This window comes from Xiphophorus hellerii, chromosome 21 (genome assembly GCF_003331165.1).
Source record: "Xiphophorus hellerii strain 12219 chromosome 21, Xiphophorus_hellerii-4.1, whole genome shotgun sequence".
Classification (NCBI taxonomy): domain Eukaryota; kingdom Metazoa; phylum Chordata; class Actinopteri; order Cyprinodontiformes; family Poeciliidae; genus Xiphophorus; species Xiphophorus hellerii.
Genome location: NC_045692.1, coordinates 7653923 through 7669366, shown reverse-complemented (window position 1 = coordinate 7669366; position 15444 = coordinate 7653923). Strand labels below are relative to the sequence as shown.

The window sequence follows — 15444 nt, the reverse complement described above, 5'->3', positions numbered from 1 at the left end:
ACATTTTTGTCATATTCAATCCTTGTTCAGCTAGCTTAGCTTTATACTACCTCCAGCTGTTGAATTAGACCATTAATGAAAATGTAAAAAATTATAGTTTGGAAATTTATGATCAAGACACACATTCAGCAAAATGTTTGTACATTTTAAATGTAGCGGTTTCCTCTAGAAAGCCACAGTCTATAGCTTTCATACTTGTTAGAAAAATAAAATTTTTTGAATTTTATTTTTGATATGCTCTTTTTATATAAAAACCCCAAATATGCTAAAAACCCTGCTTAGTTTATTTCACCCGTTTCGATTACGACCTAACATTTCAAACATAATTGCATCACACTAGCTAGGAACTGAATGTGCAACATCAAAATTTAAACAGCCAACAACATCAGTCTTGCCATTACATCTTAAGCATAGAAGACGCTAAAACTATGTCAACCTGATTACCGTAGCTGCACTATTGCACCAAAAAGAGCGGAGAAAAGGAAACGGAAAGAGGGAGACTCTGGGACATGAGGACAGGACAATGCACTTGGATGGCGCACTGGTGTAGCATGAAGTGACACTACCATTTCAGAGTCAAAGACAGGAAGTGAGGTGGAAAAGGTGTGAAGCGTGATGTCAGTGAAGAGGGCCAGGTGGGGGACTAACCTATGCACACATTTTCATCGTCCAGTTCTGCTGAGGCATTGCGGTAGTAGCCCAGCTTGCACAGCTGGCAGTGCTGGCCCCTAGTGTTGTGCTTGCAGCTCACGCAAATGACGGTGTTTAGCACCTCGAGGTAGCTACATCGGTTGGAGTGGCCGAAGCATTCGCAGTCTTGCAAGAAGAGAGGAAGTGTGGAGGGAAGAGACGGGTAAAAGAGGGTTGAGATGTTCGTGCTGCGAGTGCTACAGCGAAGGGTAAGCATAAGTCTGAGCGAGAGGCGCCATGGCATGCGAGATGAAAATGCTGATGCTGCATATCGGAGGTGATGTTGGTAGACCATTGTCAGTCTGGCAAAGGTACAGCCAGAGTTAGAGACACACACAATCACACACAAAAAAATAAAATAAATAAATTTGCATTGTTAGTAGGATTTGAGAGGTCACATTACTCCAAGCACGTCACAGCACAAGGCGACAAAGATGGTACAGAGACATGATAACAACTCAACATCACAAAGCATAAGGCAGGTCAAACCATGAATGAGGTGGGCATTCAACTTCGCGTGGGTGGTAGGAAATTATTATTTTTTTTGCTTTCCTTGATTGGATTCTTAATAAATTTGTTAGCTCAAAGTAGAGATGTTCACAGGTTTTCCAAGTCAAGAGTCAAGTCTATCACATCAAGTACCTAGTCTCTAATAACGGAAATTAACATTCTCAAATCAGACACATGCATAGTGTACCTAATCCATCAAAATTTTGCAGGTTATTAATTAAGATTGTTAAGATAAAGTGTGTAATTCTTCAATTATATTGGGTACACAGGCTATTTTTTTTCCTTTACGCTGAGTTGAAGATTTTGCCAGATTATTAGCAAACCTTGTTCTTAATCAGCTTTTAAACATGTATTTTTTAGGTGTAAACTCTAAACAAGGTATTAAATAAGGAGCTAGGCGTAAAGTGGAGAGTGAATGAAAAGCAGTATTGACATTGTAGAATAAACAGAAGTGTCTTTATGGTGTTGATAGCTTTATTTTATTAAGCTAACATCATTAGCATAATGACGTTAGCTAATATATTTACAGATAAATTTAGTTCGTTCTGAAACTAAAGAAACTTATTCAAGGCAGAGGTCAGTTTAAAATACACCCATGTGTACATGTTTGTTGATGCTACAACAAACATGAATAGACTGGTGGACCATTTGTAGCTCACAGTCTGCACTGTAAAAAAAAAAAAAAACAACAACAAAAAAACGTCTCTAATTTTTCTTCAGGTAAAATTTCCTACCAGAATTTTACCAGAATTATTTGGTCAAATTTGGGCAACCATAGCTGCCAATATTTTTATCAGAAAGAACAATTTTATTTTATTTTTTACAGTGCATGAATATTCCTGGTTGAACAAAAATGAATCAAATGCACCGTTTGGTCCAAGAGTATGCACAGTTCTGTTTGAGCTTGAACATATTGGACAACAAAAGTTGATAAGGTAAAGCACCAAATCTAAGTCTAAGTTTTTTTTATTTTGCAATTTAATTGCAACTAAAGTCAGACACTTTTAATACCACCTAACACCTGTGAAAGGATTTCTATATTTAACTAAAACAACCTTGATTCACAAAGTAAGTTGAGAATAATCAAAACCTAATATAATGTTTTCTAAAAGCCATAACAAAAGTCATGTCTAAGAGGAAGTATGAAGTTGAAGGCGATTGGCAGAATGGGTACAGTCTTTGTAACTTCATGGTGGTGCTTCATAAGGCATAGCAGTTGGTCGGAGAGCAACCCTATCTAAACGCTCTCCAAGTGAGGTTCAGACTGTCACACTGAGTGACCGCTGACACATTATGTGGCACAGCTCAGACAGATGTGACCCTTAAGCCTTGTTGGCAACCAAGTACACTGACAGCCTCGTCAAGGTTCCAGAACAGGGAAGGTTAGCAGATGGAGCTTTCTTCCAAGGGATTGCGGTTATTAAGGATCTGTATTGAGGTCAGTTCTCTCAGTTCGACCGACACCAACCTGACCGGGCTTGAAAAAAAACACAAAAGGCGCAGAAATTCGAGTTCCGTTCTACCTCCCGTCTGAGTCAGCCGGTCCTAGCTGAGCGTGAGCTAAAACCCTTCCACGTTACACGCCTCACTCCTTCAGACATAGTCTCGCAAGACAAATATTCTCCCTTTGCTAGAAATAGGCTAAGGTCATAAATCATGCACACATTGGGGGGAGGGTTTGGTGAGGGGGAAGGAACGTTCCCCAAAAATAGTTGCAGCAGAAGAAACGACTCCTTTTATAGTGTTTAGAATCCATTCTCTGTAAGAATGAAACTTCAAGCCATCAGTCCAGCTCTGAGCTGGAGGTACAGACGATAAGATTTTGGAGCTCTTCAGCACTGTGGTGCAAGGATCAGGGAGGTTACAAGTCAACATAAACGCACATGGGGGTTGGGGGGTGGGGGGAAAAAAGGCTGTGGTGTCATCTGGGGACGATGTACGAGTTCCAGAGCTCCTACCTCGCTTGCTGTTTGCAGCGTGGACAGAAGGGGCAGTGGACAATGCAACTTGAGGAGCTACTGGACGGATTAAAAGAAGAAAACAAACAAATGAAAGAAAACATACTGCAATCAAATATAACACATGTAATGTCAGAGAGAAACGAAAATAATAATAAAAAAACAGGCATTGTGCCCAATGAAATTGTAAAAGTAATGATAAGAAGAAGAAGAAAAAAATAAAAGGGCAATGTGTTCGACGATGACGAATGATGGCAATGACAAATAAGGAGACGTGTGCCAGGTGGAGCTGGCTGAGTGCAGCAGCATCTGTTACGAATGCCCTCGATCAAGAACAATAAAAATCTCATTGTTCCTTCTCAGTACTTCATTTCATTACTAATAACTTCGTGTTATTTACCACCCTGCGTGTGTTTCCCCCAGACAGAAAGTATCCATTCGAAATGCTTTCTACTCAATATGGGGCAAAGAAACCAAAAATGCTCAGGTTCTAAAGTTGTGCACAAAAAAACTAACCAGCTGTGAACACACCTATTTATTGATTTATGTTTACAAGTGAGGAAACTAACCAAAGGTCAAATAAATGTAATGTCCAACCTTCGCTTTTTGTACTTCACGACATAAGGCCTCAACATATACTATTTTTACACTGATTTATTTTCAGAAACAGATCGATGCCGTGGTGTTGGAAAGTGTTTTCCCGCTTACAAATTTCACATTTTTGCTTTTTGTCACAGATAAATGTTTCAGGTGACCAACAAAATTTAATGTCTGGCCAATTTCTCAGATAAAAAGCCGGTTCCAACTTGGTGCTACGTAAAAAGAAGAGATATCTGGCACAATTGCTATCACTGATCGGGTTGTGAACAATTTTAGGCTAAACTGTGAAACGTCTCTTGACAACATGAGGTAGGGCTGATAGATCTTCAAGAGCAACACATCGAGGCCAAGGTGAGAAACAATGGCACTGCCATCTATCAATCTATGAAGTGCTACAATGTCATTTCTATGACTCCAATGAACCACGTTAAGGGACATTGTCAACAAATTAAAAAATCATGGAAGAGTTGCAACCCTTCCCGGGAGAGGCTGGCCCACCTATAACATTCCAAAAGCACGGCGACGGCGCATAAGAGCCCAGAAAACTAGACGGTTCTGTACGTAGATCTCGTATGCATCCGTGCACATAATCCAAGAGCTTTTATCTTCTTCAGAAACTGGATGGCTTGGCTCTACCAGACAACCTGGACAGAGAATGTCTTGCCTTCAGTACAGCAGAATAACCTAAACACAGGAGCGAGGGTTTTTGTTTTTGGACAGCCTTTCTCCATGAATAAATCAAATTTAACTCAAACTATCTTTGTTGATAGACATTGTTTCACTGAAACATTTAAGTTTGACAAAAAAGTAGAAAGCAAGTGGGTATTTTTTAAAGACTCTCTTCATGATGAGTTAAACAAAGATGAGCCTGTCATCTGCATATAACTTCACCAAAAACCCCTTCAGGTTTTTCAGCTGATTAGATGCTACTTTCTTGGAGCCTCTTATCCTAATGTACACATATACAGTCCAAATACTGAAGGCTAGAAATAATAAAGCATCGTAGAGTACCTTGCTAAATCTAGATCTCTCCTTTAAACCTTTATAACAGCAAAATAAGCAGATAAATAATCTATCTCTCGAAGATGGAACACAGCACTTTTGGCTACTGAGAGCCAGTTTTTGTTGACATATCATACAAAGACCTAAAGTAAATGAATCTGTGGAAAAGGTAGCTGGTGTCACAATCTTAAATGCCTACCTTCTTTTCGGTTAGCAACACCTAGAGATGAGACATTCGGCCGTACTGCGTGCAATTAGAAGAAATAAGGAGTTATTCATGTGCCTTTTGCGTGATTCACTTAACAGATTGTCTACGGGAAGGAGAAGGGAGGGGAGGGGGGGACTATGTGGTCATTGACACAGACAACTGGAGACATGAAGATGTCCGGCATGACTCAAAATCAGTAGGTTGGGGAATCTGCACATACAAATGGGGTACAGGGCTGACATGGACGAGCAAGGAGAATGCATCCAAAGACCCTTTAAAAGGACATTGGAACAACGTTGTATGTAATTGGCGTGACTGTTGGGTGCGTGTGTGCAACAATGAGCACAGAACTAAAGAGACAAAACTCTCTGAAACGTAGCATTTCAAACATGATTTATGTCGAGTATCTGATACTACTTATGGCAAATGAAGACTTTAGGGGGCATTTTGTTTAATTCATCACATTGACTTTGTAATCAATATCTAATTATGGCGTATTTCTGGTGGAGGAATAACAATGAATAAATAATGGCAGGTGCTGGCACTTGGAATGACGGACTGCTGTGGGTAGCATAACCTCATAATTACATACAAGTCAGTATTTCCGTGTCAGGGAAATACTTTGCGGTTGGAAATGGAGAGGACTCAGCCAAACGGGGAAGAATCCGGATAACTTTTCCTCATTGTGCCCCTTTATCTCTTCACTTGATCTTTCTGTCCTTTCGCTATCGACTCCATGAATCATGCAATCTTTCCCAATTAACATCCAGCGGTGTCCTGGCGAGGAGCCTATTTCCCTAACTATGCATGCAAAAAGAATATGAGCGCTGTTCATGAGGCGGTCTTTCAATAAATGACTTTTCTTTTTTTTTTTTTACTGTGAGGGATACGGGGCCTTGCCAAAGTATCTATATTTCTTTATTGCATTTTTGTCATGTTATAATTGCAAACGTTTATGGATTTTATTGAGAATTGATTGGTTAACAAAAAAAAAAAACCCAACATATTTGTAATATTGTAACTGGATTTCATTAAGTGGTATCAGACGATTAAACGAGACCTTTCACACCACGTTACCACAAAAACAAAACAAAACAAAAAATCCATTAAAATATATTGCAGTTTGCAGTCGGAACACGACAAAACGTGAAAAAGTTCAGGGGCTACGAATGTTTTTGCAAGGCCTCGTCAATGTTTCAAATCCCTTTCGTTGGGCCGGAATAAAACAAGACTTTAGCTTTGAGCTCGGTGTATCTGCACGCTGACAGCAACGTTTGAAGCAACTCAGATTTACTAGTTATTGATTCTGAATTTGCTTCAGCAGAGGCTTATCAAGTACAGCGTTCTAATCCCTTTATATCTTTATTTCTTTTTTTTTTTAAAAGAAAAAAAAGAATATTTAAAAGCCGTGCTTACACGGAGAGCCCCGTATCACTGCCGGCTGTGACATCTCCAGGGGTTTAAAGTCATGTAAGTTGCCGGATGAGAAGCTCTTTGAAATGACAGATTAACAAATAAAGAGCTTAAGAAGCAGGGCACGGCTCATCACCACTCAAACTCAGGTCTTATATCTTACGTGAAGTGCCCTGTTTTGTGTTTTTTTCTTTCTTTTTTCTTTCCACTATCTTTATTTTGTATCCGTTGTCGCTCTCAGGAGCGAAGCAGCCTCCAAAGAATCGCAAGGAACACAAATGACTAGACATGATGCCGATGAACGCGCTGGCCGGATCTGTGAGATGTACGTTCAAAAGGCGAGTTGATTTCATGTTTGCGATTGACTGGAAGCAACACACATCTGGGTCCCCCCCGTCCCTCCCTTAATTACTCGGCTATGGAGAATATGAAGGTAAGGCGAGTTAAATGAGTGGTGACGGATTTTAATCAATGCCATACTCGTAATGAAATGCAATCTAGCAGGGCCAGGATTGTTTTTAAAATATTAATTTCACTTTAATGGTCCGCATTAGGCAATTCTGCCCGGCTTAATAAACTTGAAATAGAATTGGAGAAAAGTCAATAAGGAATTCAATTACCTTCAACCAACAACATGAAAAAGCGCACGCTCCGCCTCGAATCCTTTCAACAACCTCAAGGACGTCATAACCTTTTTGCCTCTCCCTCCCTCCCCCCGCTGCTTTGCTAATAATGCACACATAAACTTGATATTTGTTTGTGCTGAAAGCAGCGTCGTCCTCTTCTTTAAGCGTGTTTTAGAAAACAAAGGCAGTCAGCACGTTCAGGTTTTACTGTTGGCATCGTTCTGATGGAGGGGGGAGGACTGCTGCGACGAGACAGCTAGTCGTAAGAAATCCTAATCCCTTCCTCCTTACCCCATTGGAGGGGCAATCTTCTGGATAAGAAGTGAAGGTTTATCTAAATTCTACCTCACCATACCCTCCAATCCAAACACAGGCAAACACACGCACGCGCACACACACCTTTCAGGTTCGACACTCTCCATGTGAAGGATTTGAGGACAACCGTTGGACATGGTGTGGCCTGGCATTTTTGGATGAGATGGAGAAGCCGGATGTGCATATGCAAGCATGTACGAGGACCGTGCAGACACACACACGCACACACACACCGAGCTTTACTCCTGCCATGCACAGAGAAGAGGCATAACTTCTGCATTTGTGATGACGGGGGCAAGGCAGTGGGAGATTGTTAGAAGTGGGAGGGAGGGAGTGTGTGTGGACCGGGGCTTGGCTGTGTGTCCATTTCTGACTCGTCTCAACAGCGTCGCACTTTAAAGCGGTGTTTTCGCCCGGCGTAAGCCTGATTAAAATGCCACCTGGGGACAATCTGTTTTCCATCTCAAGTCCCAGGCAAACATGTTTTGAGAAACTGTTTAAATGCGTATCTTACTTGGGAATAATGACAAAGAGGATGTGAACGGAAGGTTGTTAACTCTTTCTATCCTCTACATTCATTCGCACCGCTGGCATAAAAAGCCTTCAACTAAATCTATTTCATATTGATGTATTGGATTTTTTGCTATTATGTCATTATCATAATTAAAGTGATGCCCTTTTTAAAACAAAACCCAACAAAAAACAAATATATTTTCTGAAACACTGACTCATTTCTCAAGAATCTTTTGGAACTTCAAAAGTGGACATTTTTGACACAGTTGTCGATAAAATTACTTCATTGTCTGAGTTTCTTTTTTAACCAAATTGTCTGAAGCTTGAGCATTGTTTGTGTATTTAAAATTCATAATTTGAAGAAATTAACATATGTAAAACATGGTTCTTTGTTTATGGAGGGATTACCAACTAGAAATAATGTGCCAATTCTAGCAGAAAAACCTACGTTTGATTCTATCCTAGAGAGGCAAAATGAGTGCTTCTGTGTCATGTTATGCACCTTTTTTGGGGTAAATCTCTTGATTCTTCCTCAAATGATAAAATACTTCAGTTACACACTTTTTAAAAATTAGATGCGCCCTCAACTGTTGCACCAGAGATTTGGTAAAAAATTAAAAATATGTAGAAAAAGAAACAAAAAAAAGGATAAGAAAAGATGTTTTTTTTATCCTTCACTGAGTAAAAGCTCTATTCAAGGTTTCAAAGAAAACCCAATACAAGATAATACTACTGTATTATCTGCTTTAAGGCTTCTTTACCAATTGTGCCAATAAACGTGTAGGACCCGCAATGACCCTGAGTGAATGTGTCACACTAGATTTACTTTAAGCCGTTATACCGTTTCTATGCGAGAGCTCAAAACTATGTTTCAGATTTATTCCGATTCAATTCAATTTAAAAAAAAAAAATACTGCACTGACACCAAAGGAGAACTGAATAAATGAATAGTGACCATCGATCAAAATCAAGAAGACGCATCTTACGCGACTCTTTAATCGAGCCATTCGATGTTGGCGAGGAATCGGACAGGGAGGAGGCAATTTACTAATCAATCTGGGAACAGCGAACACCGGCTTGGACGCGGGGAATAAAGAGGATTAAGGAGACTTGAGCCCGGCTGTGCAGGATGCACTTTGGCTTGTTCGATACAACCGTACGGCTCCTTGCATCACGCAGCCTTCCAGGCAGCGGTAACTTGAGACGTGGCACCTCTTTTCTTGCTCCATCCTCCTCCGGGGGCTGCTGCTTGACAAAGATAATACCGGCCGAGGCGTTTGAGGCTTATATTAAAATGACCCCTCCCCCCCACGTGACATTATACTGCCAGAGAGGTCTCGGCACTTTAATAAAGTCTAGATGCCATTTATTTATAATGCATGGGAGACGGAGAGGGGCAAAAAAAACAAAAAATGACATTGGGCATGCAGAGCCAGGCAAGTGCTATCTGGTTGAGTCTGAATGGAGTAAATTAATATGCCTGCATCATGACAATATCGCCTCCAGCTATTGCTCAGCGCCTCACGCTAACACCGCTCCCCCTCCCGCCAATAGAAATGTTAGTCAATACTTGTTGAGAGAGTTTTCGCAGGTAGATTTGGATCAGAAATGAACACTCGGCGCCACACTTAGGGATGTTCGATGAAGGGCACAACAGCAGGCAAAGCAAAGCAAAGCATCAAGCATTAATAGAGTGCTTTCTCTTTTTTTTTTTTTACATATTTAGTATTAATAGTATTCTGATGGTGTTTACTTACTAACTGGACCAATGTTATTAGGAACACCTGCAAGAGAAGAAGAGAGAGAGGGGAAAAAAAACACACACACACAGCTTAAATGGTTGCATATCATTGGCTTACCGGCAGTAAGAACAACATTTTAAATTCAAGAGAGAAAAAGCTGGAAAATCCTCCTCAGCCCCTCGAATCTTTACAACGTGATGAATCGTGTCCACCTGAGTTAACGCACAGAACAGATTTAGAAGTGAGCGTTCTGTCTGGTAATCTGTCTGTACCACTCCGGTTTCCTCCGTTTTTCCTCCTCTGATTTCCCCGTCAATGGCCAAAGTTTTTGTCGTCTAAGCTAAAAGCTTAAACACCTGGTTTCAGAGACGGAACCATGTTGCTCTGTGTCTGGCTTAGTCAAAGCTTTTCAGAACCTCCATTTATTCTAATTACGGCTGCAAGTCTAGAGACTGTTTGTTTTGCTCGTTCTTCTTTTAAAGATAAGCTAGTTTCAGTCAGATTGGAAGAAAAACAGCTGGGGGCGATTTTAAAGTCTTGCCACAGATTCTCAGTTCGATTTAGATCTGGGATTTGGCTACAGTTCCACTGATCACATAATTGTGCAATTTGACATTTAGAAAATATGTTTAAGGGGGGAAAAAAAACTCTTGTTTGTCTACAAAAAGTTGGCACCTGATCAACAACCAAACGTTGCCACTGGCGCAAACCACAAAGAAGAAGACAACAGAAAGTGATGGGAGAATCACAGCATGTTTTCTTTAATGACTTTATCGCGTGATCAACCTTATTTACTTGTGATTTTGATTGAGTTTCTTATTTAATGGAAATGGAAATATGCACAATATGGTTTTTATTTTGACATCAGTGGAATATTGACAAAGTTTTACGTACATTTGTAATGGAAACCCCTCACTGTGTGTTTATTGGAAAAGTTCTGGACGACCCTGGAGTTGATGACTGGTCTTGGAAGTTTTCTTCCAGGACTGCATCGGTTTTCTTAACCCTGATGCAGAAAACCCATCCCCACGGCATGATGGTGCCACCACCACGCTTAACAGTGGGGAAGGTATTTTTAGTCTGAGACTTGCCACCACACATTGTGTCTTGCTTGTTGGCTAAAAAGCTATATTTTAGTTTCACTCACCTCAAGCAACTCGTTCCACATTTTTGCAGTGTATTTTATGAGTTTTGGCAATTGGACTCCCAATGACTTTCTTTAGGCCACTATCCCAAAATATATATATTATCAGAACATGGAGAAGCAGCATTCGGCTTCTCTGCACCTCAAATCTGGACCAAACTTCCACAAAACTACAAAACAGCTGAAACACTGAGTTCCTTTAACTCAAGCCTAAGAACCCACCTGTTTAAGAGTTGCTTTTGACTCATAATCACTGAAACGTTGACATGTTTGATGCATGTTGATGCTTTTGATGATGGAACGACAAAATGTTTGTTACTGGCAATTGGTATGTAGTTTATACGGCGTTTTATCTGTGTTTTCATGGTGTAAAGAACTTTGAACTGCCTTGTTGCTGAAATGTGCATTTAAAATAAAAATGACTCAACTTGGAGCGCTCAATTCAATGAAATTAAACCAATCAACGTCACTAAATGCACTAAAATTTATTCAGACAATAGTTTGCATTCCACATAACGTCTGGATGCAAAATATCGAAAGTTTACGATTGTAACGTGACAAATTGGTGATTCAGTCCAAAAAGGTATGAAGAGTTTCATAAGGCTCTACTACAAATACTGTTGGAAATATCAAACTCCAGCTTTGACAGCAGAGCAGGACGTGTCTTGTCCTGCCGGCCTGCCCGTCCGTCCCTCCATCGAGCAATCTCTTGAGCAGAGCGGCCACTGAGCAGATAATGCAGTCTGTCTCGTCCCCATGGTGACCAGATCTCTGCCGCACCGCGATGCCAGGCTGGCTGCGGATCTGAGGAGACCAAAGACGTTCAATTCCTTGACCCAAATCGCCGCGGTTTCTTGGTTTCATCTCCGTTCCGCTTGTAATTAGCGCCGCAACGACAGAATTTCCTGTCAGGCCATCAACGCCGGCTGGAGATTTTCTAATCATCTCCTTCTGGATGGAAGCCCTGCCTCACATCCTCGCATGTCCTTCCTTCCCTCAACAAGGCAGCGTGCCCAACCCCCTCCCCCAAGAAACTAAACAAAACAAACAAGCACCTCTCCATGGGAAGAAGAAGCATGCTGGGCATTTGGAGACATGCTTGCACGTTTCTTTCAAGCTGGAGGAGACGAGATGAAACGCTCGGGTCTCGTGTGTCTTCCTCGCGCCGTCGCACCTGAAGCGGAGGAGGGAAGGTGTGTGGGAATTTCAGTGTGGCCTTGTTTTTACGCGACGGAGACAAACACGTCCGAGATCTGCTCTGGAGAGGAGGCGGGGAGGATTTTCACGAGTTGTTTGTCTACGCCGACTTTGATCCGGCTGCTGTCATTCAGTCGGCTCTTCCCTTGATCTGTGCCTGCCAGTTGTGTTTTAGACGCCAAATATGCGAACCGTCAGAGAGCCGTGAAGTGCAGGTGGCCACGCCGACATACAGATCGCAAACCCTCCGGCGGCGGAGGGATGGGCAGATGCTCAGCCGCGGACAGGAAGGACAGGGCAAGGGTAACCGCGATCACGCACACTGCGGCGCAGCGGAACAACGGGACAGCAGAGGAGCAGCAAAGAGCGCGCTTTCGGATAACACAAGTACGTTGTGGTCCGCGGTGTCCAGGAAGTCACTTTTGAGGAGACGGAGACATGATGCCAGAATCTGAATCTCATCATTTTCTGTATTACAACATTGCAATTCAGGATCACCTTGGTTGATTTACAGAACGGAAAAATAGTGATAGTAGTTGAATCTATAAAAATGTCATGCAGTGTTCACAAACATAAATGATATTACATCATTACAATAAGAATTAACACAGAATTTGAATTGCAGCATTAGTCCACTGTCACACAGCTGGGCCTAAAAAGATGAGGATATGCTGAGGGGTTAGATTTAAAGCTGCAGTACGTAACTTTTAGAAGCAATATGTTTAAGTTGTCACTTTGTCACTATGACTGTATAATATGAAACACAAGGGAAAAAAATTGAGCTCCTTCATTTCCTCTCTGTGGTCCTATTGCCATTTGCAGAAATACACTGATTGGTTTGGAACAACCAATCAGAGCCTAAGAGGAGGAGGATCTTCTCAGTGTCAATCAGCTTCGTGTACATGCGGCTCACACACGCCACCTTTTTACTCTGCTATGCTACCGCCGGTTCACCACAAGAGAGCTAGCCAGGAATGCTGAGGCCTGTTAGCATGGCCACATATGGCAGCGGATAAACAGTTGACACATTTTTCTTCCACTCAACTTTCCAATATTATGCTTAGATTCAGAACTTTATGAACATGGCCTTTCACAATGACATTTGTGGAGCATGTAGATTACTATCTGCTGCAACAGTTTAACCTGATATTGCATAGGCCATAACATAACTTGTCACGCATTAACATTAAATATTTGATGACTCTTATGTAGTTTCCTAAGTCTCTGAGAAACCCAAAATGAATAAAATTAAAGGCTTCAAATATACCACTCTGTGAGAAATCAGTTTACACTTCAATTTTTCAAATTAATTACTGAAGAAGTTAACCTTTTGAGGGTATATATTCTAATTTAAGGTAAGACAGCAGTAAATGTTCGATTTTCCAAGCGCCGGCATTTTGACAGAGAACCTCACTTTTAAACAGAAACGGTCAAAAACGGGATGTACAAACACACACACCAAATCATGAACAACATTTGAAAGTTTCATTTTAGCCAACTGGAGGATTCGCGTTTTTTTTCGCACTTAAATGAATTTCTGAAGGCAGAAATTTCTTTCCTACAGCAAAAAAGCAAGCAAGCAAAGCAGCTAAAATATTTAATAAGTAAACAATACAGTGCCAAGACAGTCAAGGCTGCAGGATCTTTAATGTTTCTATGCCAGCTTTTGTTCCTCTGCATCAACCCCCCCTCTAGTCACTATTAAACGGATTTTTTTGGAAATCGACTTTATGACCTGTGTTGCCATTCTAGGAAACTTGGATTTTTTTATTTTTTTTGCCATGGTGATTTATTATACTAAATAAATCAATGAGAATGAAAAAAAAAAAATCTGTACTTACCAGATTTTAAGCATCTGGTTGAGCAATAACACACACACACACAAAATCTATCCGCATCAAATTTGGAAGATTAGCAGGGGCCCCAACTACGTTAGGTGAAGGATAGAGAGGAAAGAAAATATGACTCTTGCTGGTTGTTTTCCTGCGTACTCTCATTAGTGTGCAATAAGAAACAGTTTAAGTTCACCGTTTGAGCAGAGAGGCTCCTCATAGCAACAATATCCTGCTTTCCCCGACCAGCGTTCCTTCGTATCAGCCAGTGCTCCGTCTACAGTCACTAAGACGACAGGAGAAGAGCGCAGTGACAAAGCCGGCACTGTTGCTGCGTAACAAAGAACCGGCTAAACGTTTTAACATGTATGTCACACGGTAAATAGAGGTGTTAATCTGCTTATGTTCATGACACGACGGAGTGCGCCGCGACACTTTTTCACCCACAGCCTTCTGTCAAAATAATAATAATAAAGCAAAAAAAATAAATAAACGGGAAAGCGTCCGCTCGACGACAAGCGAGCGAGCGAGCGAGCGTCCGTCCGTACGGATCGACTCCTCAGGCTGTCGCTGAGTGAAGTTTGACCTTTCCTTCCAGGTCACGCTCCCGAGCACCAGTTGGCCTGTCAGTGCAATTATCCGCTGCTTTATGAACAACCCGCGGGGCACGAGCGCATCCGCGGATCCCATGTCGGGGTCATTCGATTAATTTTCAATCACCGTCAATTTCAATCCTCTTCACCTGCCCGGCCGTGCCATTACAGGCCACGGCTGCAATCTAATTTGGTCCTATCGCGCAGGAAGAGCATTAAGGGCTGCTTATGTTGACGGTGCGCCCCATTGATTTCTTTTTCTTTTCTTTTTTTTGCATGCTGCGCAGAGATCAGGGCGGCGAGATGCTGGGGAGGAAACAGGATCTCTTGAGGTTCGCGCGAGTCGCCTCGTGTGACGGGGTCAGCACATGCCACACATGGAAAACGAATACAAATGGAGGCAGTGCAGAAAATAAACTACAGCCTGAACAGAAAAAAGGCAACAAGCGATTAGAAATAAATCTTAAAGGGGCGGTGTTATGTAAAGTATTCCTTCATCAAACACATACCTGGAGTGTCGCTTTGATTCGTTCACGCATGTTTGATGAATCCCTTAATCTCCATGGCAACAATCCAACTGTTCACGACGCGTAGTTGGACCAAGCCTGAAAGCTAAAGTTTTAAAGCTTCCAGAGATTCCGCCTCACAGAGCAGCCCTGCCTCGCGACTCCACCACTCAGCTCCTTCAGACTAGCTGGCAGCAATTAGCAAACACTTGGTGGAACTGTGCATCTGCTGAGCTACTTCTCAGTGCAACGTTGATAAAAATGTTGTTAAAGAGTTATTATTATTATTATTAAGTTTATTTGATAGGGACAGACACACATGGACAAACTGAGCAGAACAGCAGTCCCATGTTTGAGTCATAGTGCAGTAGCAACAGCTAATTCGCAGCATTTGTTCCTAGATGGGCTTTTAAACTGTACCTCTTAAAATTGAAGTGATAATCATTTAGAATAGCACAACTTAATGTCGACAGCATATAGAAACAAACGGTGAAACATAAAACATTAAAAATGGATACAGTTCTCTTTTTGACATTACCAGAGGAGCAATGATGAAATGACTTCCTGAAGGCAGAGTTTTTGAAAGAGTAAGAGT

The 15444-nt window shown here is 41.5% G+C and overlaps 1 protein-coding gene across 8 annotated transcripts in view; it reads right to left on the bottom strand.

Annotated features, from left to right (window-relative positions):
• The window catches only part of ntng1a (netrin g1a), a 146015-nt gene that overhangs the window by 16354 nt on the left and 114217 nt on the right, over nt 1–15444 (bottom strand). For 3 of the 8 annotated variants that reach the window (XM_032551307.1, XM_032551306.1, XM_032551309.1), the window contains exons 5-6: nt 9593–9619; nt 649–816 (exon numbers count right to left, since the gene is read on the bottom strand). The exons of 1 other annotated variant lie outside the window; for it this stretch is intronic. In XM_032551307.1, coding sequence (XP_032407198.1) covers nt 649–816; nt 9593–9619 — 195 coding nt within the window. Of the gene's footprint in view, nt 1–648; nt 817–4959; nt 5005–9592; nt 9620–15444 lie in introns of all 8 variants that reach the window. 4 more of the 8 variants (XM_032551308.1, XM_032551311.1, XM_032551310.1 and 1 more) reach the window with 2 other exon arrangements.